General features: G+C 35.6%; 1 protein-coding gene across 2 annotated transcripts in view; it reads right to left on the bottom strand.

Moving 5' to 3' along the window:
- The window catches only part of ADAMTS6 (ADAM metallopeptidase with thrombospondin type 1 motif 6), a 207,326-nt gene that overhangs the window by 83,037 nt on the left and 104,089 nt on the right, over nt 1-20,200 (bottom strand). For both annotated transcript variants that reach the window (XM_081132538.1, XM_081132539.1), the window contains 3 exons: nt 19,545-19,686; nt 10,409-10,516; nt 952-1,097 (listed from right to left, as the gene is read on the bottom strand). In XM_081132538.1, the coding sequence (XP_080988664.1) occupies nt 952-1,097; nt 10,409-10,516; nt 19,545-19,686 (396 nt within the window). The remainder of the gene's footprint in view (nt 1-951; nt 1,098-10,408; nt 10,517-19,544; nt 19,687-20,200) is intronic.

Below are 20,200 nucleotides of genomic sequence, written 5' to 3'. Positions count from 1 at the left end.
AAAAGGGACATTTAGAGAGGAGCCAAAGGAGAGGGCTACTGAGTTAAAATGAGAAAAAAATAACAACTTTACCCCAGAAGGAGGAAAAAAGCAGAAGTGATATCTTAACATCGTTCGGCATCACAATATTTGTTGGGAAAGAAGGCCCCCAACCTGAGCTCTAGACAAAAATGTGAAGCCCCTGACCTGCTGGAGCTGCTAAGGAGCAGTTGAGTCTGCAGAGGGACAGGAAAGACCAAGCAGAGGAGCAGTCCACCTGTAACGGGCATTGGTGGGAGGGAGGGCAGTGGGGAGAGCTGAGAATACTGATGGGACTGGCCTTCCTCTGGGGGACTCGGGCTGGAGGGAAGGATGGTGGGAGAGGAGCAGCTGACCTGCAGAGAACAGTCGCGGGGAGGAAAGTGGTGGCAACTCCGGAAGATGATGAATGGGGGCATGTGAATGGAAACTATTTTAACACATGGGCAGCACTCTTTTCATTGTGATTTGTGATGCGAATCAAGGCATTTCAACCCTTCAAGTGCTCTCATTGGTCCTTTTAATACTAATGTAGCAGTAATAATTTTATGTGACATCTGAAAAGACCTTAGGTTTCCTGGGGATAATGCTAATGTGGCTAAGACCAGACCTGGATTCATCCATAATTCAGTAGGTTCTTGGAGGAGGAAATCTATCTGATTATTAGTAGATTAAGAAGCCTGGCTATACCTGGGGTAGATACACAATGCTTTTCTTTTTTCTCTATTTTATTTTTAGCTCTGTAGTAAGGGGCGAGGGAGAAAAGAAAGTCTGTCTAACAGGCTCCTCCACTCTCCTGTGCCTAGTGCTTGTTCCGAAGACAAGCACTTGGCTCAGGAGTGAAACGTTTTTACAGATAACATGTGAAACCACAGCTTTGAATCATTTCCAACTGTGTCTTTTTGTTGGCTCCGGCTTACTTTAGCTACTTACGCTGGACTGTCACAGTGTCTTAGGGATGAAGAGACGCCTCCCCCGCAGGTCCTGCTGCACTCTCCCCACAGTGACCAGGCACCCCAGCCCCCATCTACGCTCCGGGGCCACGTGCCAAAAGCAACACAATCTCCCTGATAACACCACTGCAAGATTTCACAGAAAACACAGAATTAGCTTTTAGGCAGATACAGCTATCAGGATAGAAACACACAGGGTGCAGGCAATGACCAATTCCAGGCATTAGCATTCCCCCCATAGATAACAGGCTGAGTTCTTTAACCATGTTTATACTTTGGCGATGGCGCGTGTGATTTGCAAATTATCTTTAGCTGGGCAGTGATTTCTAAATCTCTAACATGTACCAGGAGTCTAAAAAACCTGACTTGACTTCTCTTTTCTTGTTTCGCCTACTCCAGACTCTTAGTGTTTCTCATTACAGAGACCTCAAAAGTCTTTTTTAGATATTTTAGTATTAAAATTTTTTTCTTTATATTCCACTATTATTAGACTCATGGAATGATAACGCAATATGGAAAGTTCCCCAGTAAGGAATTTTTATGGTGGTAATTGCTTTTTCTTTAAAAAAAAAAAAAAAGAAAGAAAGAAAGAAAGAAAAGGCTGGTTGAGGCTACAATAGTAAAAGAATGTGTTGTGGCATTTCATCTACACGAGTACTGCAGACATAATAAAAGTAATGCCAAGACACTAGGGACCGGGTACAAAAAAACCCTTATATACACCGGCCAGCCATGTGCATAGCCCCTGCGTGAACATGTGTACTGGAATTCTTCTCAGCTTTACTCTCTGCAATAAACCACACATACTGCACATAAGTAGAAAGCCAGGAATAATTTATCGAGACGCAGACATCAAATAATCAGCTCATAACTCTAACATGATAAATCTTACTTGCAGAATATGGTAAAAATGAAAGCCTTTTGTAAAAAAAAACCAAGCATTTCTAGGCTGTTACTGGTGCATTTTTGTGAATTACCATCAAACATTGACAAACCATACTCATGTTATGAAAATCATTTGTTTATATAAATAACAATAGGCAACATTATTAGAGTTGAGTAACTGTCAGCAATGTTAGGTTGCTAAATAAAAATTCAACCTTATATTACAACATAAAAGGATTATGACATGCGATGCTTAGTAAGTAATCATTTAATTATACTAATTCTATATATCCAGAATTTTTCACTGCTACCAATGGCAAATGGAATAGCTTCTTACCTGGTCTCCCTATCCCCACTTTTTTTCTACCTATAATCAATCTGTTCTCCAGTAAGCATTCAGAGAGATCTTTAAAAACATATTATCACATCATGTCTCTGTTTTGCTTAAAAGACTGGTGGTTTCCCTATTTCCCTTAACTCTGGGCAAGAGTGGCCTGTGGGAACTACCACCTGCCTCCTTCTCCTGCCTTACTCTCTCTTTCACGTATTGCTTCAGACATACTGGCCTTCTTTCCTTTCCTCAAACACTAAGCTGTTCCTTTCATAGGGCCCTTGCATCTGCTGGTCCCCCTGGGAACACTTCTCACAATTCCTGATATTGCTGTCTTGTCATTCAGTCTCAGGTCAAGTGTCATTTCACCAGAGAGACTTTTCCTCGGCCACCCTTATTCTGAAGGGGTACCTCCAGGGTGTAATCATTTTGGTTTACACTACTTTTAATTATCCTGTTTATTTTTCAAATTACTTCATTACTGTCTGTCTCCTCTCCTTAGTATGTAAAAACCTTAATGTGACATGTGTGGCTATTTAAATTTAAATTAATTAAAATTAAAAATTCAGTTCCTCAGACCCGCAAACTACATTGCTGGGGCTTCACAGCCACATGTGTGGCGACAATGTTGGATGGAGGAGATCTAGCACGTTTGTCACCACAGAATGTTCTATTAGAAATACTGAATGTCTTGAACAGGGCTTAGCATGTAGTAGATAAGCAAAAGAAATCTACTGAATGAATGAATGCATGAGTTCAATTTTAGAATTCTCTGTCGTTTTGGTTGCTACATGTCAGAAAGGAACTGGAAATACTGGAGAGTAAAGAAGGTCCAATGCATCTTTGTTTCCCTGGTAGTAACACTCAGTAAATATTTTAATAGTTATGACACCATAAAAGTCTTTTTAGAGACGTGCTGAGCAATTATCATTTGTCCACAAAAAATTAGGCAAGAGGAAGTCAAATTTTGATCGGCTATAAGGCAGAACATTCCGATCCTTAATCTAATAGATATTAAAGTGGGATATTATAGCATTAAAGCTTGATTTTGCATTTTATAAAATCACAGAGCTGCATCTTATGCTCAAAAGGACTTCAGCATTCGTGTGATGTAAGCACTTAATTTTTCAGATGAGGAAGCCAGAGCCTAAGGAGGTTGACTTGCCCAAGGTCACTTATGGGCAGAAAAGAAGGGAATATCTGTCCAAAAATACACAAAAATCAGTGGAGAAAAAAATCTATTGGAAGTGTAGAATTATATATTTGAAGACATTAAATAATACTCTAATATACTTGACTGAACTGCTTTTACTACAAAATAACACTAGAGACTAAAAATCCGCTCAGCTGTTAAGTGTACAGCACATGTTATTTCAGAACTCCTTGAGTACCTGTGGGGAAAAAATTCACTTTCTGCATTTTCAGGGGCTAAGGAATTGTGAAGGCCATAAGAACACTGAAAGATGTAGGTTCCAAAATATTTAATAACATTGTTATGTTTCCTGGAGACTCACAAACTGTAGAACAGGGAAGGGAGCCACACAAATTATCTTGTTTTCCTTTTAAAACTTATCTTTAAGGTAAAAGATAAATACAGTATTCAGTTTATAAAATGTCGCTCAATTCTCATGATTATTTAACATCTACACAACAGTAGTATTTCATAACTGGTTTGCTAGAATCTTTTACTGCATAAATTTATGCTACTGATTATATCTATTCCATGAAGTTATAACATAATAGACAATTATATCAGAAAGTTAAATAACAGAGATTAATGGGTAAAAATGAAGAATTCATAAGTATCATTCATCTACCAATCAACAAGAGATTAGTGTCTAGTTTAACAACTAATTAACAACTTGGTTAACTAGTTAACAACTTCAGTCTGTGAAGAGACAACTTCACCCTGTGTAGCCTGTGTTACAAATATGAGTCCTCATTATGACAATATCTTTGGTTTAAAGCAAGTTTATTTATTTATTTTCTTTAGTTTCTCTAACTATAAAATGGGGGCTAACTTTAGTTTTTGATTCCAATATGGTTTGGATTAAGACAACTTTAGAAATTATTTCTGTGCAGACATACCTTCAAAGAAGTTAAAAACCTACCGAAGGTTTGAATTCAATCTCTGGTAAATGTTCCTTTTTGTGTGTTTTGTTTAGCTTCCTCCCACCTTGTATTTATAGGAAGGGATCTCTTTGGAATTCCTCCTATCTCCCACCTCTGGTAGCAGTAAGTTTCTTGATGTAGCACATGATTTTAAGAAAAGAAACTTATTTAACCTAATAATAACTGCTTTAAGAAATCTATAAGGAACTTCATGCAGATCAAGTTATATGAGCTAATTTTCTAGATGATTACATGAATCAATATATAATGACTTTAATGTCAGAAATAATATAATTAGATTACACTAAATAAAGCAACTCGAAGTATATAAATGCTATAAACACATAAAGGTGAGAATTTTGAGTGTTGTATTTTCTATTTTTGTCTCTTTTTTCCCCCTGAAGTTGCCAAAACTTTAAAAGCTCTATTTCCATAGGCATAGAATTTTATTTCTTTTCCTGAAACTAGAAGAGTTACATCCTCAGATGGGAACCAGTTTCTAATCCTTATTCTCAAAGATTATATCTAATCTAGTGATGTAGTCTAAATATCAGTCAAATTATCCAGACAAAATGAATAAATTTTGCCTTCTTTTTGCCAATTCAAGTGTGTTTAACCAGGTTTAGAAAGGTGAAAGTAAAACTATCCCATTCCAAGAATAAAATCTCAGATTGTTCATTCTCACTTTTCAAATTCCATCAAAGTAAAACAAATATATTTTAAAACTATCTAGAAAGACAACATATTCCAGGTGAAGCTTTAAAAGTTTTCCTAGTGAAGCTTTAAAAGTTTTCCTAAGAAACCAGTATTAAACAACATCTCTTGCTATTAGACACTGAATTTCATAATGCACATCAGGGAATGGTCTTTAAGCAAGATACATTATAAATCAAAAAATCTAACCTTGAGAATTTGTCAGAATTCCACAAAAAATTTTTAAGATGAGTATACTTTTAAAGTATTTTTTATTTTTAAATATTGAAAACATACATATTTTTTAACTGGAGTCACTCTAGGATGTGACTATGGTAGGTCTTGAACTATAGCCAGCACGGGGTCCAGCCAGCATCTGGAATGGGAGCCCTCTAAGGAAATCCTAAGATTTTAACGGAAGTGATATTGGTGATTCAATATAGAACATTCTTCAGTCAGAAAAGCCAGAAGTTGGAGCACAGCACCATTAAAAGCCTTATCTTCCCACTCTGCAGGTGCGGGAATGCTGAAGCTTATTTCAGCCCAAATTCTAAATCAGAACTTGTCATCCCATACTATTTAAATTTCTAGAGCAATTCAAGAGCTATTCTTTCTTTACTTCCTGTGTATATAATTCGAAGCATGTTATATTCTACTCTAAGATCTACCCAGTGCTTTAGAAGGGTAGATAGTAACCCTCGTCTAATCCAGCCCCATGTTTCCCATACAAAGACATTAGGAACCAATGTCATATATATGTAAGTTCGAATGCTGTGCTATATTTCTAACTGGGTCTTGTCGAATCATCAAGTCAATCTTTTGGCAATAAACCAAGTCTCTGAAGCCTTCTTTGTGGTCACCATCAGAGCTTGCCAGGATTGAGTTTTCCTTACCCTTAATACCCCGTTCGGTAACAATGCCCACACTGCTATCAGAGTTTTTACCATCTGAATCTTTGTTTACTACTCATCGGATATGGCATCCCTCCGATGCCTGTCCAAAGTGCTATTGCTGATGCCATGTCTCAGGGAAGTTTTTTTGGCTTAAAGTTATATTAATTGATTTGTAGGAGTTTGACCCATGGGCGCCCAGTACCAACGCGCGCACTGTCTGGGCTCATCAAATTCCCTCCTCTGGTTAACGCTACTGTCCCTAAGCACATCCATTCAGACCATATGGTTCTTATTCAACCCCTGAATGGCTTATTCAGGCAGACATCCAATGGCTGGAATAGCGATGTCAGACCCCCCAGGACTCACGCAAAGATCAGTTTTTAATTTTTTGGCCATATTTCTTACTCCATCTGCTAAATGTGCATGGAACAGTTCCCATACTTACATGGAACATTTGTGGAACTGCGCCTCGGGCAGGGATCCCATATCTTTTGCAGCCAGAGTTTGACGAGATCATTGCGGATCCAGTCCTCTGGATATGTCTATGCTATCACTTAAGCAATACTTCTCTCCCCCCAACATTTAAAAAAAAATTTATTCAAAAAACTATGAGCAGCTTTGGTGTTATCCTGCTGGCTAGACAGGATGTAGGTTCTTTCTTGTTTTTTCTGAGGAGAGTAGTTTTGAAATTTAGAGATCAGAAGTCATGTTTATTTCATTCCTGTTTCTGAGGCACACAAATTCATGCTTATACTTTCTGATGCTCAGTACTGCCAGTTAAGACAGTCTGACAAAGAATTTTCTGTCCACAATCATCTAAGGTTGGCAAATAATCAAAAGTAATGATGAGGCTCTAGTATTATATTCTAGTACCTTCCTTCTGCTGAAGCCCATAAAAAGTTCACTGAGATATTATCTCATTTTATCCTTACAACACCTCTATGAAATAGGTGGAAATAAGTTATCATTTTTAAAGCGGAGGTTCATTATTTTTCCAATTGTAACACAATCATATATTCTTAGCTCAATGTTCTGTCCACAGTGCCTTCCTGTTGGATTCCTAGATAAGATGCTGTTACTGGTAGATAAGAGAAAAATCCACTTAGAATTAAAGGGTAAAATACATTGTCACCACCAATCTCAAGCTCAGTAACCCACTTTATTCCTATGACAATAAAAATTTGCTTTTTTTTCCTCTATAAAATTTCCCATCTAAAGGTAAAGTAAAATCAGAGGAATACAGAGGGGCACAGTTTTCAACTTTGGAATTAGAAAGACCTGGGCTGGAATCTCAGCTCTGCTATAAAATTGCTTTGTAATCTTACGCTCTCAAATTTTACTTTCTTCATCTGTAAAATGGAGGTAAAAGAGTACCCACCTAATAGGATTTTGGTCACTACTAAACAGAACAAATATGTGCCTGGCACAGTATAAGTACTTTAAAAATATTCACTCTCATCATCATCACTATTGGTAATGCCAACTATTTTTAGATGGCAAGAATACAGACTAGCCACACAAAGTTGACCTGACCAATTGAAAATTCCACTTTAATTTTGTCCCTAGTTCTTTGCATGGTTGTTTAGATTTGAGTCAAAATGCTGAACTCTGTTTTAATTTCCAGATAGATACAGCCTTAGGAGGAAAGTCTGCAATTTGGCAAAAGTAAACACACTTTTCTTTTAAGAAGAAAAAAAATAAGTGAAATCAACAAAACAAATTTGTAAAAAGATAATATGACAAATGCAGTTACTAAAAACATAAATTAAAAATAAATTAAGGCGCTAACCAGTTTGACTCAGTGGTAAGAGCATTGGTCAGCCTGCAGACTGAAGGGTCCTGGGTTCAATTCTGGCCAAGGGCCTATACCTCAGTTGCAGGTTCGATCCCTGGCCCCATCAGGGCTTGTGCAAGAGGCAACCAATGTGTCTCTCTCACATCGATGTGTTTCTCTCTTTCTCTCTCTCCCTTCCTTCCACTCTCTCTGAAAAGCAATGGAAAAAATATCCTCAGGTGCCCAGCCAGGGTGGCTCAGCGGTTGAGCATCAACCTATGATCCAGGAGATCGCAGTCAGATTCCCGGTCAGGGCACATGCCTGAGTGGCAGGCTCAGTCCCCATAAGAGGAGACAGCCAATCAATGACTCTCTCATCATTGATGTTTTTCTCTCTCTCTCTCCCTCTCCCTTCCTCTCTCCGAAATCAATAAAGATATATTTTTAAATAAATAAATAAAAATGTTTAAAAAATATATATATGTATATCCTCGGGTAAGGATTTAAATAAATAATTGACAAAGAACTGCTCAGCTCAGCTGTCTAGTACTTTGTACTCTTTCTCCTTAAAAATGTAGGTTGATCTAGTTCTTTAAAAACTTCTTCATAAATTCAAAGCTAATGATAGGAATATGCTCAGGGTCTTCTAGTATACTCTTTTTCTTTCCAGGGAGTCTACATGTGTTTGTTTTCATTCACTCATTCATTTTAAAACTTCTTAGCACCATTCCTAAAGCTGCCTATTGACGTTTCATATCCCTGGAACAATGGCTAAGATTTTTGTTTGGAAGAATAACTTTAGATGGTGATACTGACTTTTTGCAACTAAACTCTAATGTTGTGAATATGAATGACCTCTTGGAACACAAGCTTTGTTACATTTACAAGGTTCTTAAATAGTTTTTCATGAAGCTCAAGATGTTCTGTTGAATTATGTTGGAAGCTGACAGGGTAAAGAGGCAGGTAAGGTATTCTTTTAACCATATCATTGCCATTTTTTTAAGTGTATATTTCAGAATTATATAGACCTCATTTGAAAAAAGGGGATAAGGGTCAAAAAGTTGGCAACCAACGTAAACTAAAAATGTGAATCTTTAGAAATCAAGTATATTCCCCCATTTTATTCACTTTTTATCTGTGCTTATTCTTATTTATGCTTAGAATTATATTTCCCTTCTATTTATTTATCTAAATTCAAATTTAATACTGTTAGCTTTAATATTATTGAGCGTGTCTTCTAAATATCCCTCAAAATTGTCTCTAATTTTCAAGAAATATGTCATCTCTATCACATATGTGCACATAGCTATAAGATATGGCATTTGACAGTCTTGCAATTAAGCACAAATTAGAAGATATTAAATATGTGTTTACCATGTAAATGATTGGTGGGGGTAAGTTATGTGTTCTCAAATAGCCACTACTTGTGATTTACTTATTTGGAGTGATTATATAATTTATGGAATGCTTTAGAAGAGCTCTGAAGTATTTTAAAAAATAAAATTTTTTTGCCGTAGGGTTAGAAATAAAGTCAAATAAAAAGAGCCCATGAGGCCTAGTGATAGTATTATTCCAAGCAAATAGAAACCATAGACTAGATTACAAGAATAATAATCCATTGCAAATAAGGAAACAGATTCTCACTGTGACTTCCCCCCTACAGTTGTGTATTTCTTCTAAGTACAGATTGATTTAAATTGCTACTTGTCGATGACAAGAATTGTTGGTTCCAAAATAAACCCAGACTATTGTTTCAAGAATGCGGTTCCTAATACTTTCTATTACTTCAGTGAAAAAAAAAAAAAGAAGGAATTTTTGGTCGTGTGCGAAGATCTCTGTATTTGTATTGGCTACTTACGTAGTCTCAAAAAAAGATCCTTAATCCTTTAAAATGACCCTATCAATTCATACATTTACCATAATTTACCAACATTTCCAAACTCAGCATGGAAAAGCTATCAACATGGCACTAGGTCATGGGTCCTGAATGAAGCCGTCAGCAAGGATTAATAAACTGTGACAGCTGCCCAAAAGCTCTCATTCTTTTTATTTAAACATCAGTTTGCAAGCTGAAATCCAGTGTAATCTTTGTTGAAAGTAGCCCAACTAACATGGAAGAAGTCAGAACTGAGAACAGATGACAGTAGTAGTTATTATTGTAAATCCAGTCCATAGCAATAAATTCTAGAATTCACATATATAGAAATACCTAGAGAACTTCAGGAATAGCATAAACTAGTCCTATCTGTTTCAGCAATTTCTAATAATATTTTTGAAAATTCCACTGATAAAACCAAAATTATTTAGCTCCAATTTCTGTGCTCTATAAGTTGTTTAAGTATCCTTCTACTATTAGCCCTTTCTCTCATACTGCAATTTCAAAGTGACTCTAGTTAGACTACAGTTGTAAAATATTCTAGAATCACATAATTTTCCTGGGTATTATTTATCAGAAAAAAACAGACATATGACTAAGCAGACTATATTATGTACTATTGTTGGTGGACATTTTCTATACAAATATAACTCACACATATACATACGAAAGGTGAAACTGACCCAGAAAATAGTTATTCACTGTAATTTCCTGACCAATGCATATTTGCAGAAAATCAAGTTATGACAATTAACTCAATAGACTAGAAATGCATTATTTTCTCAAGTACATTTTAATTAATATGCATGATTTCCTAGCAGCTGAATATCAACGCTAAACATTTATCAAATAGCTAATAAACTTTGAGCTTACCCCCTTTTCAATATTCCCAGTTTGGCAGAGTGTTCCCTCAGCTGCAGGAATACTGTTGGTGACACAGCGGTTGCTTTTGCTGAGACACCAGAGCTCTCTACACACTTCCTAGGAAAGAAGGCAAAAGCAAGTTGATCAGAAGTAAAGACTAAAATCATGTCCACTCTTCCATAAAATAGGCCCACAGTCACTCAGCATTATTTGTTTCTTGCTGGTGCTGAAGCATCAAAGGGGAAGATTTTGGAGGAGGCTCTTATGGAAGGTGGGTTATCCATTGTACAGAATCATTTAAATGTTTGTCTTTAAAACCCTCATTTTAGTAGATAAAGTATCTCTTAGTTTTTAATATTAAGATCTTTTAAAAATAATATACAGAAACTTCATTAATAGAGAAGGGTAGGGAAAAAGATTGAATATGTAGAAAGGGAATATATGTTTATTTCTCTCAAGAATACATAACAGAACAAACTTACCAATTACTAATAGAGTGGTGCTAGGTATTTGTCATCTTAGATCTACTGTAATAGTCAAATAAAGACCATTTTAAGAAGAAAAAAGAGACCATAGGAATAGGCAGGGAGTAACTTCTAAAATTCAAAGTTGCCTAAAGAACAATCTAGCAATGTTATTTGCAGTTCATCAGTGTAGCCCACCATCTTCATGAAAGGGAAATTTGGTTTTGAACAAATGCTGCTGTTTATATGTCACTTCTATAATTGACAGATTTTGGACATTGTTTGGAGCTGTCTTGTCTTCTTTTTTAGGATTTTTCATTATCCTACTTCATCATGGGGAAATTACAACACTTATTCTAATATCAACAATGTAAAGTACCTCATTTTGTTCACACACTATCAGATTTTAAAATTAGCTGTTCAACACATATCTGAATAAAGTGTTTTAAGTACTAGCCAAAAAAAGCTTACTTTGAAGAAACTCAAAATTTTCAGTTTCTCTTTATATGATCACCAACTAGCATAATTAATGATATTGCAAGTTTTTAATTTAAACTAGAACCACTGAGTATAAAATATCTTTTTGCAATAAAAATATATTAATCTGGAATGCAAAAATAAATTTATATATAAGATTCATTTATACTGTTATTATTCCCCAACTGCTCTTTAAACTCTCAAAAAACTTAATTACAAGAACTTATGTAACATCTCACAAGACAAAATTTTTTTTGACCATGTATGGTGATAGATGTTAACTAGACTTATTATAGTGATCATTTCACAATATACACAAATACTGAAACATTATGTTGTACACCTGAAACTAATATAGTATACATCAATTATATCTCAATTCTAAAAAATTTTTAAAGAACTTATGCCACATTAACACAATTCAGAAATGAAGCGGTAACAGTGAGTTAACTCAAATGTTCCAGAAAATGGGAATGCCTCAGAGCATAGGAAACTGAAGGGATTTCTTTGAGTCCTTCTCTAGGATGTTCCCCCAACCCATCTCACCAGGCAGAGAAAGGGACATATAATTTCTACTAGACTTTAAAAATACTTTTTGAAAATTATCTACTTTAAACTCTATTTTACTTTATTTTTCTACTTGAAACTCCGTGTTGAGAATTATTGAGGCAGAAGAGTTAAAGCATTAGAAAATAAAACAACACATTCTGTGAGTCATAATATAAAACTTCCCTGTTCTTGCAATCCAGTTGATTACAAACTCTATTTTCTTTCAAGGCTTCAGTTTCTGTTTTAAGAGAAGGTTATTTATGCTACTTCATTCTTCCTTTTCTACAGGAGATTGATTTTCAGTACATGTTCCCAAAATGTATTCTTTTAGTTTAATATTTAAAAAACAGTAGGACTAACATGTTAACGTCTTCAAATATTGTTCCCATGTATCAAAAATACCCACATTCAAAGAAAAATGGGTTCACAAAAATAGACAAGCATTGCTAGAACACTGTATTAAGAGATTACCAAAAAAACCCCAAAAAACAACCCTAACCATAATCCTGGATCATACTCCTGATCTTTAATGATTTTTATTAGGCCTAAATATTACTTTGGACAGAACTATACAATGAAAATTCTATCATGGAAAACAACAATATCCTATATTAGGAGAACATACTATTTAGACAAGTTACAGAAACTTTCCAAAAGTGCCTTGAAAATCTCTACCCAAGCAGCAAGTGTTCAAGATACTTTTTCCCAAAATTTTAATCTCAAGAATCACAATAGAGAGGCCCCTGAGGGCAGCGCCCTTATCCTTCAGAAGAGGGCACATTTTAAAAGGCAGATTCCCAAGTTTAACAGGATTTTATTACCTTAGCCATTTCTGGGGATTCAACTTTTGCTAGGGCATTAACTTCTCACAAATACTGTTTAAAGTACAGGACTGAACATCTATGTATGGGAACTATTCCTAAGATGTAAAACGACTCTTGGAGAATGCTCTGAAGAGTCTTCAGCTAGATCTCTCATCTAGTGTATCAACTTGGATAAGAAAGACTTTGATATCCAAATTAAGATTTCTAAAGATTACAAAAAATTCTCTCGAAAGATAAAACCCAAGAAAATTTCATTTCATACCCAGCAAGCAAGAGGTATACTTCCTGAAAGAACTTGAGAACAATTTCACATCTTCAGAAACACCCTGCTTTCTCTAAACTGCTGGAGCTTAGAACATGGATGGCGTACTTGCACAGATGTGTCTGTTACAATTGTACATGCATGTTAGTTGTTAAATAAGTACCTAAAGTAGGTCCCAAGCTCTACTTAAGTTAAATACATGCTCAATGTTTTTGCCTCTTGGGGAATTTGTATAACAATCATCATCATAGGTGGGTTAATTTCCTTGAATGATTTGACTAGCCACCAGCTTAGCTCTAGAAGAACATAGTTATCTTTCACATACTCATGCTTATTTATAGAAATTAGGATTTATTAAAATAAGTCTCATGAATTAATAAGTCATTGCCTGTGCATTAGGGTGATTAATTCTCTTCTCTAACCATACAATTCATTTTGGGAAGACTCTCCAGAAGTGTGGTCTTTGTGCCTGCCCTTGAGTTAAAGGAAGAAGAGAGAAGTTACCAACAGTCTCCACTATTGGAAATTTCTGTCACATGATACTGAAAATTGCAAATAGCATCTCTAATATCATGGGATCAACTTCTAATCAATTAGGAGGATTGCCTGGTAAAACAAAAGTAACAGCATTATTTACCATTCGTGCAAGAATATTTGTTAAGCACCTACCATTTACCTCACCAAGCATTACATTAGTGTTATGAGAAACCAACACTATCACTTAGAATTTACAAGAACCAGGAAGGAGGCAGGGTATAAAAAGACATGTAGCCCAAAAGCCATGGATTGGTACTGCTCTTTGATCAAGTTTTTAATATTCTGTGACAAAATTAGAAGAATGATGTCAATGTGGTTTTTTCATGATACTAAATGTTTTATTTTCATGAACTTCCTTATTTATTGTTATTCCTTTTACTTTTTAGGTGTTACGATAAACTGTAAGATTATTCATGGCAGGGTGTGTTTGTTTATGGTAGTCCTTACAGAATGTTTCCACTTGGCAAAATTATAAGTTCATATCCCTGTGTTGATTTGCTAATTTTTGGAGAGAAATTTTCCTTGCCTACAAAAAGCTAAAAGTTTGTGAACCATTCATTGCCCAAGGCTTGATAATCCATGTTCATTTCTTTCTTTTTTGCCACACATCCTCTAGTAATTAATTTAACAGGAAACTCTGGTTCTTAGTTGTACGAAGATATATTTGTTTTGCCCTCATTTTAAAAATGATATTTGAGTTGAATATAGAATTCCAGGCTGATATTTAATACTACCTTGGCATTTAAAGGTAGTAAGTTCATTATTATCTGGAAACCTTCTAGAGGTTGAGGAAAAGTCACCTGTCAGTCTAATTGCTGTTTCATTGCAATAAAGTCTGTCTAGTTGCTTTCAAAACTTCTCTGTCTTTGCTTCAGGGCAGTTTCACCACTGTATCTAAGTTTCTTTTTATTTATCTACTTGGGCTTCATGCTTTGGGAATTTGTCTTTTTTTAAAATATATCTTTATTGATTTCAGAGAGAGGAAGGGAGAGGGAGAGAGAGGCAGAAACATCAATGATGAGAGAGCCAATGATCAGATGCCTCCTGCACGCCCCCCGACTGGGGATCGAGCCGGCAACCAGGGCATGTGCCCTCACTGGGAATCGAACCCCGATAGCCTGGATCCTAGTTCAATGCTCAACCACTGAGCCATGCCCGGCCGGGCTCTTTTTTTAATTCTAAAAAATTATTAATCATTGATCCTTTCAAAACAGTAAAAGAAATTAGAATTATAATCTCTGAAATTTCCATCCTTTTCAAGTAACTATAGCTGTTAAATGATACTAAAAAATGGGAAGAAAAGCCCTTTGATTTACTTGGGAAAACTGAAATAAGCAGTTCACATGAGGGGGAAAGAAATAACATAAAAGTATAACAACATTTTATATTTATTATATCATTAAGGAAGTAAAATAAAATATGAAGAGAAAATGGCATCTTTATTGCTAGAATTTGCTTTGTTTTTGGTTTTTTTAACAGCTGTACAGATTATAAAAGTGATACAAATGCTCTGCCCTTGGGGATCCTAAACCCTCTGCCGTCTTGGGCCCTTGGCTGTGGCTATGACGCATTCTCTTTGTCTCACTACCCGTCAGTGACATCTCAACAGCTGCTTGCAATAAGGATCCCGATGGCCAAGGGGGAGAGCAGAGCCCTGAAGAGGTCAAGAAGGAGCGTCAATGATTAGAAAGGTTACTTATCATTGTATCACACAAAAGAAAATTGAAAACCAACATATGGTGACCCCATGGCCTGGCTCCAGGTGCTTAGTAGCCGACTGAAGAAAGAGGGTACTGTGCCCTTATTTCAGCTTTAAATAGGTTAATCCTGTTATGTGGGCAACTGAAGTGCAAGAGAGCCTGGAAGAGCACTGTGTGTGTGTGTGTGTATGTGCACTCTCGCCTGTGTGTGAGCCTCTGTGCTTATTATAAACAAAAAACTAATTCAGATTAATTAATTAATCATTAATTTGAAGGGGTTAAAAATGATTAAATGGTTTTTAAAAATACCTCTAAGAAGCAGACCCAGAGTGAAAACTACTAAGCTTTAAGGATACAAGTGATTATGAACCTATAATTTTGGCTTGAAATTAAAGGGAAAATCAAAATTAAATCAACTTCTTGTCAAGTGTGTGTTTGATAAATATACACATTTGGGTTCCAAGAGAATATTGACTTGCTAAAGTAATGCCATGCCTTTTATTCCCTAAACCCCTATCAGACCACACTGTAGAATATTTACACCATCTTATAATCTTCAAGCAAAGTGATTTTACAGTCTCCCTCAGTGCAAAATCCCAATTTTAAAAACTTGAAATCATTCCTAGTGCCTAATCTACAAGCTTCCAGCTGTAAAAATTAAGGCCACTGTGCTTTTTAATGCTCTTGGTAGAGAAAGAGAACAATTTGTAACCAGCAATCTAACTATTATAAATGTTCTAATGTCTGAAGGTGATTTTGAGGCCAACATTTAGCTTTTTTTTCACAGGTTACTCAAACTTAATTTCTTTAAACTTCCCTTATATGTCCTCCTAAGTACTTCACTGAGACTGAAGCATAACTCAAAGAGTGACCCTTAAAATATCTTAACATGCTCCCAACAGTACAGACGGCTCTGATTCTCGGAGAGCACTACCAGCATATCAGCCATGCAGAGATCGCCCCATGGGTGACAGATATTCACAGAGGAAAGAGAATCATTTGTTTAATGTCCGCCACGTGCCAGGTAAACGAAAAGCTCTTTATATGCCTATCTTACACTTTTGCTATCTGAAGTTTACAACAACGTGGCTCCCGCTCACTGGAAAAAGTATCCGAGTAAAATCTACTGGTGGTCAACTTCAGGTCACAGGTGATTGCTAATGGTAAGCAGTCTTGCTACTGAAAATGTCCTGTGAAAAAGTATCCTATTCCACTGTGAAACCACAAGTAAGACCCCGTGTTCCTGTTTACGCTCCAGAATACACGGTCTATGAATAAACACTGCTCAGTCCCAATGACAATGTACAACACACTACTATGCATTTATGTGCTAACTCTTAAGGCTATATAAAGTGACGAACCTCACAGATAATAATTGCCATAAATTAAACGAAGCTATGATGTCTAGAAAATTTCTCTGGTTTTGTCCTGGGTCTTAAATCTAACTCTGATAGCACTCATCTCTCTTTTTAAAACTCCTTCACTGAGGTATGATTGACGTACAAGAAGCTGTACATATTCAATGTATATAACTTGGCAAGTTTGGAGATAAGTCTATACCCATGAAACCATCATCACAAATTAGGCCATAAACACCTACCACCTCCAAAAATTTCCTCTCATCCTCATTTATTGTTTTTGTGTGTATGATGATACTTATCTCCTGAAAGAAAATATATCTGCAGTCTTATTAACATGTTTCCTGTACCTAATGGAAAGTGGAACTGACAGATTTAGACCTATTTTTATTTTTTACCTTGGAGTAGGTACACCATATTCTGTATTTTAGTTTCCTCATCTATAAAGCATTATAAAATAATTACCATTTTAATCAAAACAGTCTGAAGTACCTCAGAAAAAAAACTATGTAAATACCAGAAACTAGATATCCTTTATAAATTACTTATAAAGTTATATTAATCTGTATATTGTGCTGTACAGTTTTGTTCTTTGTATTTATGGCCATTACAATCTCATACTTCTAATGGGATTTATCTAGAAAACATAAATGGGTGATATACAAGGTTAATGGTGGAAAATGTTGTCGTGGAGAAAAACAAAAAAGAAAAGTTTTCATGAAATGCCCAAGTGTAAATAATATGTATATTAATGAACCAACTCACAAAAAAATCAGGCGAGATTTTTCTTGACTACAGATGTAATCACTGGTGACCCCAGCAATGACAAAAGTGGAAGACATGGGAAGCTGATCGCTGCTGTAGTTGTGGGTCATTCTGTGGTTGTTTGCTATCTTCCCTGACATCACTAGGGATCTAGTTGAAATAGGGTTCATTTCATGATGCTTCAACACCAGACATGTCCCCTCACTTAAATCCTACAGTGCTCCTCTGAGCCTTGGCGCATGTTTAGTGTTCATCTCAGGATGCTACACTCAGCTATCTCAGTCAGGGCTGGTTGTTTTCCCTTTAGCTACCATCTTAATATGACTTGTTTACCTGACTGGACTCTCCCCTTCAAAGCCACTACTGCTTTCTAAAGTAGTATTTAGACTCCTTTAAAACCTTACAGATTCACCAGGTAAAACATGGAGTGTGTTTGGGTGCTATCAATTGTGTAAACCCAATTTTTCAGGCACAAGCTTAAGAGGTGGGATGATTATAAAGAACCTATTATGACTCAAGAAACTTTGTTAGTAATAGATAGCACTTCATAAAAAGTAGCATAAGCATTTTTATATAGTACATGAGTGTAAGGAAACCATTTTGCTGCAAATCAAAGTGAAAAGATTCATAATAAAATACATGAAATTGTTTAAGATTGTAAGATGTTAATGTCTGTTTTCCAATTTTAATTTATATATATTACAAAAGTCTATAAACATAATGCATAAAGAAGTAAACTCTAAAAGCTGAATATAAGGAACGTAACTGAAATTAAACTTCTCAATTATTATTTATCTCACTTCATATCAACTAGTCTGAAATAAATGAGATATACATATATAGATATGGGATAATCAGACCAATTTTTTTATTAGTTCATTAAAGAAAAAAGTACATATTATGTAATATGGAAATATATAGGTAGAGTTAAAACCCAATTTCCAATAGAAAAACTAAACATAAATTATTTCACTTGCTAACAAAGAAATGAGAAACCATACATAAGAATAATTAACAAAATCTATAATATCATTTGATCATGAATTTCAACCTACTAAACTACAAGTATATACAAAGACCAGGATTAAATTTTGGACAACTTTTTCTGAGGGAAAAAGCAACCGCCCCGCAAAAAGAAACTATAACCATACAGAAATAAGAATAGAAACTTTCAGCAAAGAGAGACAGGAAAGGCCAAAGTTTCACTCAGGGCTCTAACTATTCAGATAGTTGCATACAGTCTTTAAATCTAATGTCCAAAATGTGCTGTCAAAGCTGACCATGAGTAATAATAGGCTCATCACCCAAGGAGGGCTTTAAAATCACTTTCCTTTCTACTGCACCTGGAGGAATAACTGGTATAGCACAGTGCATATATTATTTTGTCTTTACGTGAAAACAAAATTCTTTTTATTATTGTTTTTTTTAAAGTGATTTTAAGCACGATTTGCAAAAAGATAGGGACCAAGTCTTTAAACTTATCTTTTACCCCCTGTACATTTTTTCACAACTTATTCAAAACTCCTATTTTTTTCTTTCAACATGCTTATAATGTGTACCAACTATAAACATGTCCCTACCCTAGACACCAAAATCTTCCTCTGAAACTCAAGAAGAAATCTGCATTCATTTCTCTGACACAGACCCTGAGACTTCTTTAGGGAGTCATGAAGAATCAGCCATGATATGGTTTTTCTTTTGCTTTTTCCCCCACAGCAGGGTTGGTGTCATCGTGTTCCCATGCAGTTGTTATGTTAGAATGTGAGCATCGGGTTGAAGCAACTTGAAATGACTCAGTACTAGAAACTACAAGTTAAAGTAAAGGCTCCCCCTAGACAATATAAAAATGCCCTTAACCCAATTATTAGAGAACCAGAAAAGGCCCGGGGACGTGGGGGGAGTTTCAAAACCATAGCATTTCTTAAACTAAAGTTGACATCATAAACTCAGGACTTAAAGAAATACATTAGAAATTATCAAAATTCTACCAGCATCTCTCACAAGACATTTGAAAATTGCTTAATTTAGGATTACTCAAGCATTTAGAAATAGATATTATACAAATTTCAGAAAAGGATCAGTGTCAAAGGCCATATTTGCATGAATAATGTTACCAGAGGTAAAGTATATTCACCAAAACTCCATCCTAACATTTGTGTCATGAAAGAGCACATAGAAATGACTAAACATAAGGATTGAGACTTCTTACCCCATATTTACATTGGCGGGATGCTGCTCCATACTGGTAACGACATTGCTCATCAGCATCATACACCTGACCTGGGGCCACAGTTGGATAAACAAATTCACGCTTGGGAGGCTCATTATCAAGGCAAGTACCACGGCCTGAACTGTTCAACATAAAGGATCAAAGGAAATTAGGTACACTATGGACCATTTCAATCACAATTATGAAACCAGGCGATGAGCTCTTTGTTTTAATAACTTGATGCATGAAAAACAATACATTCTACCAAGAAATAATCACGTGGCAAAATAACTTTACTGAAACCTGAATGAGAGCCCCAATCATTTTTTCCCAGCACCAAGACATAATAAAAGTATCTCAGACAACAATCTGAAAATGTCAAGTTGGCCTTAAAACACCGATTTAAACCAATTTCTGAAGGAATCAAAATAGAACTTCATAGTGCTGTAAGTTTCTTGTTTGTTTTCAGTGAAAATATAACCACATCTGGTAGTAGAATTAAAAACATAAAATGTGGAAAATAAAAAAAAATTGTGGTTGTAACCCTTAAAGACTTAATCTATATATTTCCACCTGGGGCAGAACAATAGATGACATGTCCAAAGGCTCTTGAAATATTTCAATAATAAACGGGCTGAATGACAGATGAGGCCAAG

Source organism: Miniopterus schreibersii (genome assembly GCF_964146895.1).
Source record: "Miniopterus schreibersii genome assembly, chromosome: 3".
In the NCBI taxonomy this organism is placed as follows: domain Eukaryota; kingdom Metazoa; phylum Chordata; class Mammalia; order Chiroptera; family Miniopteridae; genus Miniopterus; species Miniopterus schreibersii.
Note: the sequence above shows the minus strand (reverse complement) of the source record. Positions and strands in the feature narration are given on the sequence as shown.